This window comes from Bos grunniens, chromosome 18 (genome assembly GCF_055505025.1).
Source record: "Bos grunniens cultivar Pamir isolate PY7600 chromosome 18, Bosgru_T2T1.0, whole genome shotgun sequence".
Lineage (NCBI taxonomy): Eukaryota > Metazoa > Chordata > Mammalia > Artiodactyla > Bovidae > Bos > Bos grunniens.
In genome coordinates this window covers 11,836,864-11,856,235 of record NC_141182.1, presented here as the reverse complement: position 1 = coordinate 11,856,235, position 19,372 = coordinate 11,836,864, and the positions used below count along the sequence as shown (strand labels likewise).

At 57.6% G+C, this 19,372-nt stretch overlaps 1 protein-coding gene across 2 annotated transcripts in view; it reads left to right on the top strand.

Annotated features, from left to right (window-relative positions):
- The first annotated feature begins 365 nt into the window (after positions 1–365).
- Positions 366–19,372, top strand: part of CLMB (calcimembrin) — a 29,833-nt gene continuing 10,826 nt past the window's right edge. Inside the window, exons 1-3 of one of the 2 annotated variants that reach the window (XM_086350223.1) lie at positions 423–574; positions 1,922–1,985; positions 8,427–8,471. In XM_086350223.1, coding sequence (XP_086206349.1) covers positions 8,444–8,471 — 28 coding nt within the window. In that variant the 5' untranslated portion in view covers positions 423–574; positions 1,922–1,985; positions 8,427–8,443. Of the gene's footprint in view, positions 575–1,921; positions 1,986–8,426; positions 8,472–19,372 lie in introns of both variants that reach the window. The other variant, XM_086350222.1, reaches the window with a different exon arrangement.

Genomic DNA, 19,372 nt, shown 5'->3' with positions numbered 1-19,372 from the left:
ACTCAAGCACGGCCATGCGGTGTGGGGGAACCCCAAGGTCCCACTTACACCAACCAGGGCTGGGGATGCACAGCCGCAGGGGGCCTGGCTCCCAGCCTCGGGGAGGGGCGCACGGTGGAGAGTCCCGCGGCCCGAACTTTCCCCGGGATCCCCCTTCAGCCTCCCCCACCGGCCGGGCGAGAGGAAGCTAAGGAGAGCGGAGTGAGCCCGCGAAGCTGGAGGCGCGGGTGCTGGGCGCGCCCCCGGCTCACTCCCCAGGGAGGCGGCGGGCGGCCCCGCTCCGCCCCAGCGCCAGGCCGGTGAGATCCGGCGCCCGCGGGCGGGGCGGGGCTGCAGTCGGCACCGCCCCCGGGGTCCGGGGAGGGGACGGGGGAGGCGTGCGCGCAGCGGCGGCGGCGGCGGCGGCGGGTGCCGGGAACGCCGGCCGGGGCGGAGCGGGGCCCCAGCGCACTGCCCGGCTCGGGCCATGACCCCCGCTGCTCTCTCTTGTAGACTCGTCGCCGCGGCCCCTCGAGCCCGGCCGTCGCCGCTACGGGCGCCCGGGCGGGCCCCACAGTGAGCCCATCAGGAAGTGGTAAGTGCCCCGCGCCGCGCGCCCCGGTGTGCCCGGCGCTGCCCACCCCACCCCACCCCTCCCTTCCCTTCTGGAAGACACAGCTCTTTGCCGAAGCCGCAACCCCGCCAAGCAGCTTTCACGCCCCGCCAGTACCCGCCGCGGGAGGGCCGTCCCTGGGGAGGACGGGCCCCCACCCCGGGGTGGGGTGCGGTAGGGGACCCTCGCGGGCTCGGGCGTCCCCCCCTACTTCTTGTAGACTTTTCTGCGGAGACGCAGGTTTGGGTAAAGTTGGGCCCCCTTTGGCCATGTTGCAACTTACACCGGGCGCGTGGGGAGGTGTGTCCCCGCCCGTGGAAGCCGCCGGCCCCCCAGTCTCCACCTGCCACCCCACGCGGTCACGAGTTCCTGGGGAATGGGCCAGACCGCCATTCCTGAAAGCTGGAGAGGAGCCCGGCCGGGGGGTGGGGGCAGGAGGCCTGGAGAGGAACCATTTCCCCTCTATCGAGTATTTCAGAATGTATTATTTATGAACCGCCTCACTTAGGGGCCCCCTTCGCTCCCAGGGCATCAAAGCAGGTTTGCAACCGCAAAGGGCGACCACTATGAACGCGCTCGCCACTTGCCTGGCCCGCTGAGCTCAGCGGAACTGGAGGGAGGCACTCCTTACTCAGGTGGACCTACACCCCGGCTCGGCGCCCCCCCTGGTGGGCGGGGTCAGGGCAGAGGGGGACCTCTCTTAGACCTCCCCGGGCTGTTAGGCCGCGATGGAATCCGAAAAGTCTGTGCTGGCTGAGCCTCCTTCGCCTCGCTGAGAATGAGGAGGAAGAGGCAGGGAAGGCAGCCTGGTGAGGGCCCTCCTGTGATTGGTGCAGGAACAAACACCCCATCTTACAGATGAGGAAACTGAGGATCCCAGAGGCACATCTGGATTGGCAGGCTGGGGCGGGGGGCTTCCTACAGAGCCCCCAGGGGTGCTGGGGGGCAGCCCCTGTCCCAGGCTGGGTCAAGTCCAGAAAGCAGCCCCTTACCTGTGCAGGCCACACCCACCATGGGTTCCCTGTCCCCACCCTGGATGGGAGGGAGTTGGTGTATTTATGGAAAGACTTAATCCCTCTGCAGGCCCCAAGGAGGTGGAAAGCTCCGCCAGCCTAATCTCCTCTCCCTGGAAGCCTTTCCCTTGGCAGGTGGGTTGCCCTGGGTGGGCTTGAGCCCTGGGTTGAGATCACCTCTGGAACTTCCGCTCAATGGCCAAGGAAAGAGAGCAGAGCTACTTCATGTTGATTGAGCCCTACATGCTGCTACCCATCACCTGCGTTTTCCATTTTTCTTCTCTGACCTAACACTGTTGTTATCCCCACTTTACAGATGAGGACACAGAGGCTTATAAAGATCAAGTGACTGATCCAAGGTCACACGCAGGGGCGGGCGGGTAAGTGGTGAGGCCTAGCCTTGAACCCCTACCCTCACAGTGTAGGACCAAACTGTAGGCAGACCCTCCTGGGTGAAAATAATGTGTTATAGATTTACAATAATGCGTACACCCAGGAGCCCGCTCACAGCCGACGCAGCCACAGCCTCCCCTCCGAGCTTGTGGGGGATTGTGTGTATCCCACAGACAGTGCCACACTGTGGTTACTTTTTATTTGGGTGCAGAGAAAGCAGTGGTTTAGTTTTCTGTTTGCGCTGCAAACCTGAATGGGGTGAGCTGGCCAGCAGGAAAGCTAAGGGCTAATAGTTTGCGACTCCTAACTTCAAGGCTGCTGTAAAAAGGATGCCGTGTTTTCTAATTAGCCCCATGATTAGTTAACTGTTAGCCTAACTTCTAATAGAATACCCCTTATTTTTAAACATTTTTACTGACGTGTAACATATGGAAAGTTGCACAAATTGTACGTGTTGAATTTGGTCTCAGGCTCAGAGGGCCAAGTATCGTGCTCACATTTACATTGCCAGTCAGTGGAAGACCACAGCTTGACCCTGGGTAGCCCAAGACCCTGCCCCGTGACAGCAAGGCAGGTGCAGGCTTTAGTGGGCACCTTGTCTTCCCCCCCAGCCCATCGTCTTTCGCTTCCTGTGGGCGAGCAGCTGTGGGCCAGGCAAGTGCCCCCTGTGGGTCTGTGGCCTAAAGCCCAGGAGAGGCTCATGTTTGCATTCTGTGTACCAGAAAGGGAGGCATGTTAACGCTTGTAGCATCTGTTCCCAGCGCAGTCCCTTTGGCTGCTATTGTAGGAATTCTAATCCTGTTGCAAAAGGAAAGTCCCATTTTTTTTTAAAAGAAGGAAACCAAGATGTGTCATAGGCCTGCTGGGAGCCCCTCTTGGCCAGTCTGTCAGTAGGTCTTCCCTGTGTTTGCAGTAGGGGGACTGGCCCGAGAGCTGGTCCCGGGCTCCCCCAGCTGGGAGGGGAACCTGATTCTATCTGGTCTGGTGGGTCCACCCACCTAGGCAAACTGTCACATTCTTCAGCTGTGAGTCTCCACCCGTGCCCTCTCCTCCATCCTCCAGTGAGGTCTTGGTTAAGGGAGTGAGGCTCTGGGTCCCTGTCAAGTCACGAGCTCCACGGGGCTCTTCCGATTCCGTCTGGGAGGTGACTCCAGAGACCGTGATCAGGCTGTTAGCCCAACTCTGCCTTTCACTGACTCCCTCTCTAGGCCTCCATGGGCCACAGGCCTCATCTGGGAAGCCCAGGTGGCCACCTCCATGTAGGGTTGCTAGGGTTAGCAAATAAAAATAAAGGCTGCCCTGTTCCATGTGAACTGCAGAAAATGATGGAGAATGTTTAGTAGGAGTCTGTCCCGTACAGGAGTTGGGCATCCTGTATTTTATTTGGCAGTTTATTTCTCTGACCGTTCCCAGTTCCAGAGATCTGATTCATCCCAGGAGGTGTTTACTTCATCTCCTACAGCCCAACCTCCATGATCCCCCAAAGCAGAAACCGAAGGGAAGCTAATAGCAGATCCCTTGTGCCCTAAGTGGTTCTGATGTGTTCCACGGGCAGTGCTACATCTTTATTACTTTACACTTTGTGCAGAGAACACATTAGTTTACTGTTCTCTTTGCATCAGGAACCTGCAGGGAGTGGGCTGGCGAGCCTACCCTGCTACGGGCTGATAGTTTGGGGCTCTTATCTGCAAGGCAGCTATAAAGATAGTAACAGACATCTTGGCCAAGGGTGTCCTCTGTCCTGGAGCTGCCCAGGCTTCAGAGGGGCCGTGAGGGGCCATTTGGCATGCAGAGTGGCCGACATCCATCTCTCTGGCCACTGCTCAGGGGAGAGGCAGACCCCTGCAGGAGGAAGTAAGTTTTTATTTCTCACTGCCCATCCGTGTCACCAGAGAGGGTTCTGTCTCGGCCATTTGGTGGTAGGGAGATTCTTACGCCCGAGTGCAAGAAAGGACCTGTTTTAACTCAAGCTGTTGTGCAAATAATTAACAGCCTGATATTTTGAAGGGAACATAAACAGAGCCCGATTTGATATGAAAGGGTGGTTTTTCACACTCCTGCGAATGTGTGAAAGAGAGAGTACATTTATACCTAAACGTGAAGTTCTCTTGGGCCTGATGGCTTGCCTACCTTCTTGCCAAGCTAGGGGGGCCCCTCCCATGGAATCTTTTCTTCCCACCCGTTAAACCTTTATTTTCTAATCGCACAAATGTGTGTCTTCCGGGTATAGACCTCAGCATGTAGAATGATAGACACAGAAGCCCGGGGGTGCAACTGACCTGGCTTTGAGCTCTGGCCTCCCAGAGCTGCTGTTGGACTGCCCAGAGCTCCACTCCGTCATCTGTAAGTCACAGATGCGATGATGTTATCTCGCTGGGTGTTGTCAGGTTTAGGAATTTTTGTAATGAACTCAGCCTCTTGAAAGCATTAGCTTGACATCTGTGTCAGTGGTGAGGATGAAGTTTAGGGGGACATAGCCTGCTCCCCACAGTCAAGCGTCTGTATGGCTCCATTTGGACAGATGAACATCCCGTCTACCAGGACCGTCTCCTGCAAAGGCACCTGCCATCTCTGCTGGGGGCAGCCCCATCACAGAGGGAGTGGAGTGGACGGGGCGCTGTCCACGGTCCTACATAAACCACCCTGGGGAGCGCCTCCTCCATCCCCTATAACTGGCTACACCTCGGACTCGGGGACTGCATGGCAGGCCGCCCCCCGGTTCTCTTCCCACACAGTGTCCCCACAGGCTACTGAAGGGTGACACCGTGACATTGACAGATGATGACGATGGTGACGACGGCTCCAGGCCCTGTCCTGGAGGCTGGGTCAGGATGCCTGTTCTATAACTGAGGACTTGGAGCCGGAGGGGCGGGGGTGGGGGAGGAGGGCGGTGAAGCATCAGCATCTCAGGCTCAGAGAGGAAGAGGACTTGGCCGAAGGTCACACAGCCCACACAGACTCCTGGTTCCTCTCAGCCCCTCCCAAGGCCCACTGCCCTTGTGGCGCGTTGCAGCAATGTGCATGGGAATGAGAAAGGTCGGTTGGTGAAAACTACGTTTGGAAGTTTTAGAAACTAGAAATAGAATCATTCCACCTAGCCCTGACCTCACCACGTGATGTTTGCCTGACCCTCACACAGCTTCCCGTCCCACGGTGTCCACTGGATCCAGGCTGCCAGCTCCTCCTCCTTCCTTAACTTCCTTCCTTTTTTCCCTGAATGTTTGGAGATAGGTATTTCTCAAGTCACAGGACAGCTTTAGTGACAAAACCTATCCATTCAGGACAGTTTTCTGGGAGGAGCAGGGAACCAGAGCGCCTTCCCCCAGCCAGCGCTGCGGCCCCTGGCCACCCCTCCAGCCACACCAGAGACGGGGTAGGGGAGTTGGATGTGATGCTCCCACTGCATTCTGGCTACCGGGGCGGGGTGCGGGGGGTGTTCTGTGGAGTCAGGGTAAATAACTGCTCTCTGCTTTCCCTTGCTGAATGCTTCCCTTGAATAGTTTCAAGTTTCAGAAAAGTTACAAGAACAGTAGGAGCTAATGTATATCCTTCCCTGGAAGTGAACATGTAGCTACAGTTGTTTCATTGGCTTGGATTTCTGGCCGGGCTCTGAGAGTGAAGCTGTAGAAATGATGGCCGAGGACCCTAAACACCCCAGTGCGTGTCCTCAGGGCAGGGCCCACCTCTTACAAAATGCAGCCCAGAGATCAGAATCACAAAACTCGACCACAGCTCCATGCTGTCACCTCCTGGACAGGTGTCTTTCTTTTGACCGTTTTACTACTTTTCAAACTAGAGACAAGCATGTTGTGAACGCCCGTGTCCCAGTGTCAGCAGCAGACAAGGCAGCGCCCCTCACCCTCCACGCCTCTGCGGCTGTTTCTCTGTTGGACTTTACGGCAGCTTCCCACTCTCACTTCGTCAGTGCGGACTTCAGTGTGAATCATTGTCCTGTGGCCCTAGGGTGGGATGTGTCGTGTAAGCTGTTGGGTGGGCGGTGGCCAGCGCGTACCCCAGACAGAACGGAGGAGCGTGGACTGTGAGATCAGAGCTCACTGCGTGGCTGTGATGTGGTGTGGCCCTAACTCAGGGCCGCAGACCCCTGGGCAAGAGGCCCACGAGAGAGATGGCAGGGGAACTCTGGGGTTGAAAGCATAGGCTTGGAATCCCTGCCCCACCACCTGCTCCCCATACAACCCTTCTGCAGGTTAACTAACTTCCCGGTGCCTCAGTTTCCCCATTAGCAAAGTGGGGATCGGAATGGCCCCAGTGTCACCAGGCTGTCGTGAGGCTTAAATGACCGTGAATGGAGGCACTCCGGAGGGTGCTGGGCACAGAGTGGGTGCTCAAGAGAGGCACCCATCCCTACCCCACAGGCCTTCTCTGGGGCTCTCCCTTCCTCCAGCGCTGCACCCCCTCACCCAAGGAAGGGTACACACTCCTGGCAGCTCATCCCACCTATTAGAATCATCTCGCCCCTGCCTCCAGAGCTTTGGAAAAGCCCAGTTCTTACCACAGCCCAGGCCAATGGGGAGCCTTTTGGGGAGGGACCCCTGCCAGGCTCTGATTCCCAGCTCTGGGAACTGCAGCTCCAGGCCTGCTCCAAGTAGGAAGCGCGTCCTTTACACGCAGCCATCCTGACTCTGTTCCCATCCGTGTCTGACTGTCCCTCTTGCCCTCTCCCTCCCTGGTCCATCTCCTACCTGCCCACAAGTCCAGCCTGGCTAAAATTGAAGCCTTTGCCCTGGCCGCTCCTCCAGACTGACCCCTCCTGGGATCCTACCATCTCACCAGCCTGTACATCACCCCAGCTTCCAGCAGCTTCTCTCCTGTACCCTGACTGCCCCACCTTTTCCAGTGCTCAGACTCCACGGTTTCTGGCCCAGAGCTGAGCATCTGGGTCCCATGGGGCCTTGTTACAACATCGATTCCGGCTCAGTGCACCCAGGTGGGGCTGAGAGGCTGTACTGTTAATGAGCTCCTGGGGGTGCTAAGGCTGCTGGTAGAAAGGCCTGGAGGGGGGCTGGCCTGCACAGCCTGCTAGAATGTGGAAGCTACTACATGTGCTCAGGATAACCCCTCCACTATGTAACCAGCCTCCAGAGACCCCGCAGTGCGGCTCAGCCTGGGCCCTTCTGTGGCCTGTTCCTCCAGTGGGCCACGCCCCCGCATGTCCTCTGGGCCTTTGCACATTCTGTTCCTGCAGCCTGGGGTTTCCCGCTTGGCTGGCTCCTGTCTTTGGGGACATGGTCCCTGGCCTCCCAGGCTGGGACCGGAACCTTCCTCTGGCCTCCTGGCCTCAGATGGCACCACTGCACGCTTACTCAGGTGCAGGGTCCCGTTTGGCCTTGTATCCACCTGTGTCTGGTCTCCCAAGACCAGATGCCAGGATGGGAAATGTGTAAGAAGTATATTGAGGAAAGTAGGGAAGGGGGCTGGAAGGCCTGGGCCCAAGGAATGAGGGAGGAGGAGACAGGAGGATGGGTGGGGGGCGCCCATGGACAGTTGGCCAAGCCAGAGTCAGCCTGATTGTCAGGGTGCCTATCTCAGATCCCAGCCCTCCATCCAGGCTTGCACCGCAAGGGTGGCAGAGACCTGTGGGGCGCTGCCCATGGCCACCCCCCGGCCCCTGGTGTCTCCCTGCGAGTGCAGGAGTCCCCATCCTCAGCCTCTCAGAGCCCCGAGCACCCACCCTGTAGAGCTTCACAGACCCCTGTAGGGGGGCCCTCGTGGGGGTCAGGGCAGTCCTGGGTTGGAACCCCAACTCCACTCCTAGTAAGCTGTGTGGCCTCAGGTAGCCACCACCACCTCTCTGAGCCTTGATTTTTCTCATCCATAAAGTGGGGACAGTGATAGCACCTCCTAGGGTTGTAACAGAGTCAAATGTCAGGAGACCGTGAGCTGCTGCCCGTTTCTTCAGCAGCTCTTCAGAACTTGCAGGGAGATGGTGGGGGATTTTAACCCCCATGGACTGGGGACTGGGCTCCTTTCAGCCGTTAGGACGCGAAAGAATTTGCATTTTAGGAGAGGAGGCCTCGTTTGAACAGAAGGCACACCACACCCATCACGGGGCTCAGGGCCACCCTGCGGCCCCACCTGGGGCCCTCTCATCCCCAAAACAGCCACACGGTGGCCCCTCAAAGGCAGGGCAGGTGGTGCGTGTTCCGCCCCATCACCCAGGCCAGACCTCTCTTGCACCTTCACCAGCTCAGTCGCCGCACTGGGCCTCTCTCCAGCATGTTCACCTTTGAGATGCCTGAAAGTTTTTTCCACCAGCACACAGCAAATTCAGCCCAGATGTAGCCAGCAGGCGCCGTGACCTCGGCCGCGGTTTCTCTCCACCACTGCTTCCTGTTGTGCACCCATCAGGCCGGGTGGGGGCCTGGCCACGCGTGGCCGATACAAACAAGCCTCTCCTCTCTCCCCAGGCTGCAGAGGTGCCGACATGGGGCTGAAGCTGACCTGCCTGAAAGGTAAGCGGGCGGCTGTCTCCCTCCAGCTCTTAAGCGGGGTGCCCCGGGGGAGGTGGAGTGAGCCCTGAGACAGGGCAGACCCTGAGACCCCAGCGGTGCTGCCCTGGACTGGGAGGGGGGCACCTCCAGTAAAGGCAGCACCGGTACACAGCAGGCGCCGTGTAAGTGTGTGCTCTGACTCTGAGTGCTCCTCCAGGCCTGCCTTTCCCTGGAGCTGAGTGATGGGGGGACGTTGTAGTGCCCCCCACGACTCGGTTGCCCCCCTCAGAGGGATGCACTCCAGGCTGTGCAGGGTCAGGGGCCCTGCAGGACAGTGCCGGCCATGCACGGGGCGGGGTGGGGAGGGGGGCTTTGCTCTCCACCCTGAGGGCCTGTTACCACGACACGGGTGGTGAGCTAGGTGGTCCCACCTGCTAGGGGCTGGGCAGGGAGGGCTAGGAGAGGGGCAGGGCCAGCAGGGGGAAAGTTCCAGGATGCAGAATCGTCGAGGGGCATTGTACGTGTTGGTCGAGGCAGCCCAGACCTCTTTCTTCTGCTCTGGACCTTTCGGTTCAGCGTCCAGACGACCAACGGGGCCCATAGGAAGCTCATTATTGGGGGACGAATGCTCCCTCCCATCATCTCCCCAGCCTAATATCTGGGAGTCACCCTGACGGCTTCTTGCCCATGTACAGCATGCCCGCCAGCCCTGACTCCCCTCCTGCCAGCTCCCACTCCATCCCTCTGTGACAGGAAGCCCTCGGGAGGTCAGGCTTCAGGCCCTAGGCTGGGATGTGGCACTCAGTGGGGGCAGGGTACGTCCATCTTGATGAACAGCTCTTCCAAGACCGCGGGCCAGTGGGGAGCAGCAGTCCCCACGGAGGAGTCAGGGGAGGTGCTTGCTGAGCGGGCGTCCAGGAGAGTTGGGTCCAGAGACGGAAGCCTCGGGGCTCAAGAACACTCTTCCCTTAGACCGTGCTGGGCACAGAACAGGCGTTCGAGACAAGCTGTCTTTTCTGGTTGTTAGTTGTGGTAAAATAGACATAACATAAAGTTTCCCCTGTTAACCATTTCTAAGCGTACAACCCAGGGGCATTAAGTGCATTCATGTTGCTGTACAAGCGTCAGCGCCGTCACCTCCAGGGCTCCTCCTTTTCCAGCTGAAACTCTGTCCGCATTAAACACAAACCCTCCCTTCCTCTCTCCAGAGCCCTGACCCCCACCACCTACTTTCTGTCTCTCTGAAAGCGCCCACGGGGGTGCCTCCCGGAAGCGGAATTGTATGGCCTGTGCCGTTTTGTGTCTGGCTTCCTTCAGTCTCAGCGTGATGGTGAAGCTTCGTCCGTGTTGTGGCAGGTGTGTCGGGACCTCCTTCCTTTTCGAGGCCGAATACTGTTCCGTGGTGTGTGGGCCACGTCTGGTTTGTTCCCCTCCGATGGACGCTGGGCTGCCTGCAGGGTTGGCTGTTGCGCCGTCTTTGACAAACCAAGATGCTGGAGGGGCCTCTGGGAACCAGCTGCCTCCCTGCCCGAGGCTGGGGGTCGGCCAGGGCAGGAGGTCCAGCAGCCTCAGGTCTGAGAAGCCCTGGGAGGCGCCCCCCCACCCCACCCCCACCAGCAGGACTGAACCCTGGGCGGCAGCCTGAGTGCTCCTGGGCCGGGAGCTTTTAGAAGAGCCCCGGAGGAGCTAAGTGCTGGCAGGAGTGTGGGAGCGAGGGGTGCTCATGCATTTTTCATTGCTGGCTCTCCGGGGCCCACCCATCACCCTCTCCCACCCCCAGCCGCATCTGGCCTTGGTCTCTGAAGATGACGAGGCCCACACAGGCTTGGGTGTGACTGAGGACATGGGATGGGGGTTGGGCAGGGCATAGAAGCCCTCTCCCTGGGCTTAATGAAGACCACCCAGGTCCTCCACCAGTCCAGGGGCCTGGACCCTCCCCCTGTTGGAGCCTCATTCTTACAGCAGACTGCCGAGGGCTGGGTCCCGCACCCCTGACATCCACACGTGGTCGTCCATGTGCGTCCTTTGCTGCCCACAGGTGCGGGTCCAGCTGGTTGTTGGTACTGGGATATGTAGCCTGGGCACCGTCTTGTGTTTCAGTTCAGTTCAGTCCAGTCGCTCAGTCATGTCTGACTGTTTGGGACCCCAGGGACTGCAGCACGCCAGGCCTCCCTGTCCATTACCAACTCCCGGAGCTTACTCAAACTCATGTCCATTGAGTCGGTGATGCCATTCAACCATCTCATCCTCTGTCGTCCCCTTCTCCTCCCGCCTTCAATCCTTCCCAGCATCTCGTGTTTATTTTTTATTTCACATCAAGTGTGAGGGCTGTGTTTCTCCAGGCCATGTCACTTTCACAGTGCTTGAATGCCTCTGTCCAGTTCTGCCGAGGATGGGTCTTTGGGTCGTTTCCGGCATGTGGCTTTTGTGGATAATGTCATTTTGAACATCTCTGCCCTAAGTACTAAGAGTCGGACACGACTGAAGCGACTTAGCGGCAGCAGCAGCCCTAAGTACTGGTTTATTTGGCTACCCTGGGTCTTTGCTGTGGCATGTGTGATCTTTCAGCTGCGGTTTGCACGATGTAGTTCCCTGACCAGGATTTGAACGCAGGCCCCCTACAGTAGGAGTGCAGACCACCAGGGAAATTCCCGCTTTGTGAATTTTTTTTTAAATTATAATTTCTTTGGGATAAATTCCAGAAATCAAGATGATCTAGTCAAATAATAAGGGTAAATGGTGGCATCTTCCTGGGGGTTTGGCCCTGGACAAGGCCCTGGTCTGTGCACTCTGAGTGGAACCGTAGCTCATCCATCCCTCCTCCCACTGTGAAGTGGGCACTTCTGGGATCCCCAGTTTCCAGATGAGAAAGCTGAGAAGCATGGAAGTCATGTACTTAGCTGGGGCCACACAGCGTGGATCCAGGTGGGATTTGAACCCAGGCGGGCTGTCCCAGAGGCCTAGCTTTAGCCACCACTGGCATGGCCTCTTCAGAGGAAAGCCTTTTAATTCAACACTTAAAGTGACCGTGGTCTCTTACATCTTCACATGAATCCTAAACTTAGTTCATCTTAACATTAACTCAGGTGGTGTCTTAAGTTTCCACTGTAACAGATTATCACAGATGTGCGGCGGGGGCTGGTGGGGGGCGGGTGGCGGTGGTTCAAACCACAGAAGTCTCTTCATGTTTTCTCCCAGTTCTGGAGGCCTGAAGTCTGAAACCAGAGTGGGCCATGTTCCCTCTGGGGGCTCCAGAGGTGGGGTCTTTCCTGTATCTTCCAGCTCCTGGGGGCTCCAGGCGTCCTTGGCTTGTGGCCACCTCCCTCCAGCCTCCTCCCCTGTGTGTCCCTGGGCCCTTTCTCTTAGAAAGACATCCCTCTGCCTTTGTCTTATGAAAACACCAGTCTTTGGACTTAAAGTGAAAAGTGAAAGTGAAGTCGCTCAGTCATGTTCAACTCTTTGCAACCCCATGGACTATAGCCCACGGAATTTTCCAGGCAAGAGTACTGGAGTGGGTTGCCATTTCCTTCTCCAGGGGATCTTCCTGACCCAGGGATCAAACCCAGGTCTCCTGCATTGCAGGCAGAGGCTTTACCTCTGAGCCACCAGGGAAGCCAAGTCTTAAATACAGGATGATTGCATCACAAGGTCCTTCACTAATTATGTCTGCAAAGAACTTATTTCCAAATAAGGTCAGAGTTTGCAGTTCTGGGTGGGCGTGGATTGGGGGGGACTCTCCTCAAACCCACCACATGTCACTTCACCTCTGAACCTCCCACATGGGGTACAAGAAGGCAGTTCTGTTTTAGTTTTAGAACGTGCTCATTGCCTGTCTTTGTCATTGCGATAAAGACGCAGCTCAAGGTGGGCGATCACAAGAGTGTGACGTCTGAGGGCTGTGCCAGAGTCCTTATGTTTCTGGTTCCAAAGGAGCAGGGGGACACTTTGAACAGGCTCCGTGTGCTCAAGGCCCAGCTGTAGCAGCCGTGACCTGTGGGAATGGTCCACTGTCCCGAGAGCACGTCCCTCGCTCCTTCTCATGTAAAGGCTGGTGTGCCCTGGGCATCCCCCAGTCACTCACCTTGTCCTCACTATATCTGGACAGCATAGCTAACTTTACAAATGGGAAGACTGTGGCACAGGGACCAGGGCTCAAGGCCCAGGGCAGGTCGTCGGGGCTTGGCCTGGCAGACGGCACATGAGGGTGGTGAGGGGTTTCCCTGATTCGTGAGCAGTTCTGTCCTGGTCAGCCTTGAGGGTGGGGCACCACCAGGAATCAGCATGGTGGGGCCCTGTGGTTTTCAGCGGGGATCCCTGACCTACAGTCTCAGCATCACCTGGGAAGCAGACAGAGGTGAGAATTCTCAGACCCACTTGGACCTGCCGCGTCAGGAGCTCTGGCGTTTCTCGAACTGTCTCTGAGGGATGCCAGGACATGCTCAAGGTGGAGAACCACTGGCAAGGTGACTCTGGAGTCAGAGAGATTAGGTTCAAATCCCAGTCCTGCCCCCAACCACTTCACATGCCCAAGCCTCAGTTTCCCCATCTGTGAAATGGAGTGATGAGTGGCAGCATCTCCTGGGCCAGGTGTCAAGAATGATCTGAGATGAGCGCTAGAGATGGTGCCCCCGGGGTTCCTGGCCCTTCACACCTTCCCACTCTGGAGGAGCTCAAGCTCCAGCTGTGTGGGGACCTTGCCGGGGAGGGGGGTGGGGGGTGGGTAGGGTCGGGGGAGTTAACCTGCAGGTGTGGCCTTTCCCATTGGGGTCTCCTCGGGGGCCTGGTGTGGTCTCTGGGACTCCCCAGAGTTTGCTGGCTTCAGCCCCAGCCAACTCCATCATCACCATGGAGACGGGATCTGAAAGATGGGGCTGGTCCCAGGGGACTGTCCTTCTGGAGCAAAAGGGCCAGGAGACGGAGACTTTGTCCAGGCTTGTTGTTTGGTTCGTTTGTTATAATAGGCTTTCTTTTTTAGAACAGTTGTAGATTTATATTAACAGAAAAATTGTGAAGAGAGTACATGGTTGTGTACACTCCATGACCAGTTTTATGTGTAGTCAGCATCTTACATGAGTGTGGTATGTTCTTTATGGCCAGTGAACTGATACTGACCCATTATTTTAACTAATACTTTATTCTGAGTTCCCAGTTTCTACCTGGGTCTGTCCGTGGATCTGATCCGGGACCCTCCTTACATTTAGTCATTGTGTGTCCTTAGGCCCCTCTGGGCTGAGCCAGTTTCTCAGAAGCTCCTTCTGTTTGTGACCTTGACCATCCTGAGGAGTATGGTCAGGTGCTGTGTAGGTTGGGTTTGGCAGTCTCTTTTGTGGAGTATGTGGTGATGGTGAGGGTGGAGATGAGACACAGCTGCAGCCCCCAGGCCACTGGGACCCCTGACTGCCCAGGCGTCCTTCCTGGTTCCCTGTGGTGGCTCAGAACCTCTGCTCCCAGTAACCCAGGTTTGGGTGGCTGGGAGCTGGCAGTTACAATAATGTCCATTTTTCTGATTGGCGTTTAGAGGCCCAAGACTAGCCTCAGGTCACAGCAGAGAGTCACCCTACAGAGCCCCCTTCCAGTGTGAACATGTGGTTCCAGCCGTCCTGCAGTGGGGTCCAGAGTTGGTGGAGAGAGTGTTCACCTCACAGTGCAGGGAACAGCATTCTGGTCAGAGGGAACAGCAGATGCAAAGCCCCAGAGACAGGAAGAGACTTGGTGAGCTGTCAAGTGTGGTTGGAACTGGAGGTAGGGGCAGGGGCCAGGCGGAGAAGCTGAGGCCCTGGAGCAGGCAGGGCCATGAGAGCAAAGGTGTTCATCGAGAATTTCTCTTCAGAGTCATGGGAGGCACTGGGATCACTCGAGAGTGGGTCCTCATCCTCTGTGAAACATCAGACTCACTCAAGAGGCTCACAGGAGGGGGTGGCCCTGGCCTGCTGATCAGGGCAGGGATTCTTTTTTTCTTTTTCCTTTAATAATTTTGTTTGTTTATTTTTGGCTGTGCTGGGTCTTGATTGCTGCAAGAGCTTTTTTCTAGTTGCGGAGAGCAGGGGCTACTCTCCAGTTGCGGTGCACGGGCTTCTCATCACAGTGGCTTCTCTGGCTGCGGAGCATGGGGCACACGGGTTCAGTAGTTACAGCACATGGCTTACAGCTGTGGTCCCCGGGCTCCAGAGCACAGGCTCAGTGGTTGTGGCACACAGGCCTAGTGGCCCCAAGGCATGTGGGATCTTCCCGGACCAGGGATTGAACCTGTGTCCCCTGCATTGGCAGGTGGATTCTTTACCACTGAGCTACCAGGGAAGCCCAGGGATTCAGTTTGGATGAAGCTGTGCAGCCTGGGGTGAGAACCACTGTCCGAGGCCCATGCCCTTGCTATTCAGGGGGCCCTGTGGTGTAGACCGACTACCCAGAGGTGACAAGGACCAAGTGAACTTGGCTGGGGTTCAGGGAGGCAGGCTTCAACCCAGAGCTCCTCCTGGAACCTCCTGTACAGATCTCTGCCCAGGAGACAGGGGCTTGGGGGGCTTGAACCCCACCCCCCCGGCCTGCTCAGAGTAGGGGTGGGCAGTCGCAGCCGGTTGTGAACGCGGAGGCAGATGGGCCTTAGTCCGGCTCGGCCTTGTCCCAGGGGCGAGCTGGCAGCCCTCTTGGCTCAGAGCAGGGATTTACCCCTGGTCAGGCTTAAGCTAAACCCAGCACCTGCTGTCCTCCCGAAGGAGGGGGCAGAACCCAAGACTCACGGCAGGTGGGAGAGGAGAGTCGCTGTCTCTAACTGGGGCCCACACAGGATTAATCTGCATCTCCTCCTTGCTCCCGGGGCTGCACAGGGGCAGAAATCACGCTGCCTTATTCATCCCTGGAGCCCTGTTCTCGGCTGTGGGTCAGCACACAGTAGGGACACAATCGACGCTGGTAGAAAGAGCACTCCTTTGAATTTAATTCAGATGCAGAGACCCTCCCAGGACCAGCCCTGACTGGCCAGGGCAGCTGTGCCATCTCATTCCCTCGCCCAGGTCAGCGGTCCACTCCTGTCCCCCACTACCCAACCTCTCCTGTCATCCACTCAGCGAGGCTTTGAGGAGACTCACTCATGATGCCCTGGTTACAGGTGGGGCTCCTGAGGCCTCGGGTGGGAAAGCCCCCTGGCTCGGGTCACACAGCAGCCGCGCGGGGGCCCCAAGGGCCTCGGGATCCTGACCAGGCACCTGGACATGAGGCTCCCTACCCCACCTCTGTGCCCGCAGTTCCCTCTGGGCCGGGCCTGGGCGAGGTGCTCCAGAAGTGCTTTTGGGCTGAAGGAGGCGGGAGGGGGCTGGACTTGCTGCCTGGTGCCGGCGGCTCTTGGGGGCTAGGGGCCTCGTGCTGCCCCCAGGGAAGGGAGTGCTCACCAGCTGTCGGCTGCCAGCACGTGCCTGGCCTGGGAGGCTGACCTCTCTCCATCCTGGGCTGTGGTTCCCAAGCCTCCCAGAGGGCATGGACGTGATCCTGGGCCACGTCCACCTCTAACCCATCCTTCCCCACCTCCCCCCATCCTTCTGCTTCTGCCTCACAGACTTCACGGTGCCCAAGGCAGGTGAGCGTGAAGCTCAGAGACGGGTCACTGGGTCTGAGTCTCACATGACCTGGCTGAGGGTCTTCAATCCCCTGAATCAGTGCTTTTTGTTCTTAACTACAAAGCAGGACAGGGTCTGCAGGTGGCGCTGGCCAGTGCAGGAGACATAAGGGATGCGGGTTCCATCCCTGGGTGGGGAAGGTACCCTGGAGGAGGGCATGGCAGCCCACTCCAGTATTCTTGCCTGGAGAATCCCCATGGACAGAGGAGCCTGGCGGGCTACCGTCCATGGGGTTGCAAACAGTCAGACGTGACTGAAGTGACTTAGCACACACACATGTGACAGGTGCAGTTAGACCCTGGCCGGGCGGGCTGTGGCTAGGATGGAAGGAGGCTTGTGGGGGTGCCATGCGTGTGCATAAGTGGCCACTGGGGGCTGTTGTTATTACTGAGATGATCCCATGTGCTTTCTTCCCTTTCGAATGTCTTTGGAGTTTTCTCTATGACCGTGGGCCAGGCCCCCCATGGCCAGAGCAACAGTGAGTGGTCCTGGTGTCCGGAGCCGTCACTGACTTGCCCAGGAGTCCAGCACACAAAAGGACAGCTGTGTTCTGTCTCTCCCAGGGGCCGGACAGACCTGTGCCCTAGGGAGTGCTTGTGGTGTCAGTGCCCACCGTGGGCAGCAGGCGGCCGGGCCGGCCAAGGGCAGGTTGTGCTTTCCTGCATCCGTAGCGGAACCTCTGCCAGTTCCGTGGGAGGTCAAGAGCTGAGATGACCATGCGGAGTTGTCCTGGATGGAGGGGGGGCAGGCCTTTTATATGGCCATCTACTGGGGGAGCTGGCTTAAGAGCAGGTGCCTCCCTTGCTTGCCTCCCCTCCAAATCCCACCCGACAGTTTTCTTAGGCTGTGGGTAGGTGCTGTATGGGGCTGGGCTGTGAGCCCTCAGTGGGCAGCGCTCTGGGCCACTGGGGACCAGCCTGGCCGGCAGGGTGGATTGGGGCTGCACAGCCCAGCATGTGTACTCAGGCTGAAGGCTCAGACCCGGTGCTGTGGGACAGGCGCTGACACCTGTCACAGCCCCTGGCCACCACCAGCCTCTGCTCCTCTAGACATGCCCTGATGGCCCAGCCAAGGGCCACCCCCAGTGGGTCAGAAGGTAAGCCGTGAGGAGAGCACTCTGCAGCTGGAAAGAAGGGGCTGCAGCTCTGTCTGAGTGGAGAGGGAGCCACGCCCAACATGAGCCTGAAGTGAAGAGAACGGGCTGTGAAACGGCGGGTCCCATGCCACCTCCTGTGCTGTGTGCTGAGTCACCCAGTCGTGTCCGACTCTTGCGACCCCATAGACCGTCGCCACCAGGCTCTTCTGTCCATGGAGTTCTCCAGGCAAGAATGCTGGAGTGGGTTGCCGTGAGGGAATATGCCTGTGAGCATATGATCTACAGATACATAGACTGTTCTGGAAGAAGACAGTAGTCATGGTTGTCCCCAGGTGAAGAGGTGACAGGGAGCTGGGTGGCGGGAGAGTGAGATGGCAGCAGGACTTGGACAGACCTGAGTCCTCCCCAGGAGCCTGGGTCCCTGACCCAGGGACACCAGCTTGACCCCATCCCCTCGACGCTGTGCGGTTAACTCCTGGCCCCTGCGACCACACGCTGGGCCGTGCTCCTGAGTGGCTTGAGGAAAAAGGAGTGTTCCTCTTGGCGGTCCCATCCCCTTCTTACCTCTCCAGGCCTATACTCCTAATCCTCCCCCAGCTCCCTCACTGTCTTTTTACTGTCTTACCACGTCACCTTGATCAGACCTCTCCTGCAGCAGGAATGTCCCCCCACCTTCTCCCATTCCACCCCCTAAATCTGTATCAATCCCTCCTCAGAAATTGTTTTATTTCTCTTTTAATTATTTTATTTTTTGGATATGTGAAACACCTGCATGGTACAGAATATAAAACGTGCAAAGGGATTAATGCAGTAAAAGCCAGCCTGCTCTCAGTGCTCTCCCAGCCACCCGCTGGAGGCAGCCTCCCAGTCTTCTGTGGGCTCTGCTGTCTGGCTGCCCGTCTGCACCCATCTCAGGCCTCAGCTGCCCACAGCTGGGGGACACCTCCTTGTCCTCAGGACCCAGGCTCCCCCAGGGGCTCCTCAGTTTTCCCAGAGTAACACTAGTCACCTCCTTCCTCTGAGACTAACTGGGATTTTCTTGCCTAATTGCACAGTAATAACCGCAATATTCTATTAATAGCAGTGATGACTATTCATAGCAGCAGTAACAGTATGGCCCCGCTAAGCACTGCTGTTGGCCAGGCTGCCCCAGACAACTTCCGCCTAACCTCATGTGTCCTTACGAGCGTCCTGCAGGTTACAGGCTGGCATCTAGAGCACAAGTTCAAATCTTTATTCCGGCAAGGGGCCGACCACATATGTAGTATCTTTGCAGCTAAGGAAGCACAGGCTCAGAGAGGTTAAGAAGCCTTGCTCAGCCCACACATCTGGCCAAGGGCGACTGGGGAGGCCAGTCCCTCTGGCTCAGGACATCCTTAAGCCGCTTCCCATGGCTCCGGCCACACAGATGTGCAGCAGGGCCACTCAAGACAAAGGAAACCAGTCACCCTCGGGTGCCTACTCTGTCTGAAATGCCCAGATATTGTCTCAGTCAGTAGTGGTGCTGACCGTGGTTCTCAGCTCTTGGGTAGAGCTGCCAGATTTAGGAAGGAAAAAACAAAAAAAGTGGGATGAATTTCAAATAAGGACTAGTTGTCTAGGATAAGTATATCCCTCATGTAGCATGGGCCGTAACTCTGAAAAACTGTTTTGCCCTGAGTCTTATCTGGCAACCCTATCCCCGGGGGACACTTGGCAGTGTCTGGAGACACCCTTTGTTGTTGCAATTCGGGAGCTACAGCATCTAGGGATCAGGTGCTGCTCCACCCTGGCCAGTGCTCAGGTGGCCCCACCGCAGGGTGACCCGGCCCCAGGCGCCAGCAGCGCTGAGGCTGGGGAGCCCAAGCTGCGCTCACCACACACCACCCACGGCCCGGCAGGGATCGAGGGCTTTGCAGATTTTCTTTGACCTTAAGTCTCCGTCATGCTCTGAGGGCAGGCCTACTCTTGAGTCCATCTTAGAGGCCAGTAGACCAAGGGCCAGGCTTCCCTGGTGGCCCAGCGGTAAAGAATCTGCCTGCAATGCAGATTCGATCCCTGGGTTGGAAAGATCTCCTGGAGAAGGAAATGGCAACTCACTCCAGTATTCTTGCCTGGAGAATCCCCATGGACAGAGGAGCCTGGCGGGCTACAGTCCATGGGGTTGCAAAGAGACACAACCGAGTGGCTAAGCACAGCACAGGGAAGCAAACACTCCCCACTTTGCGGCGCCTTTC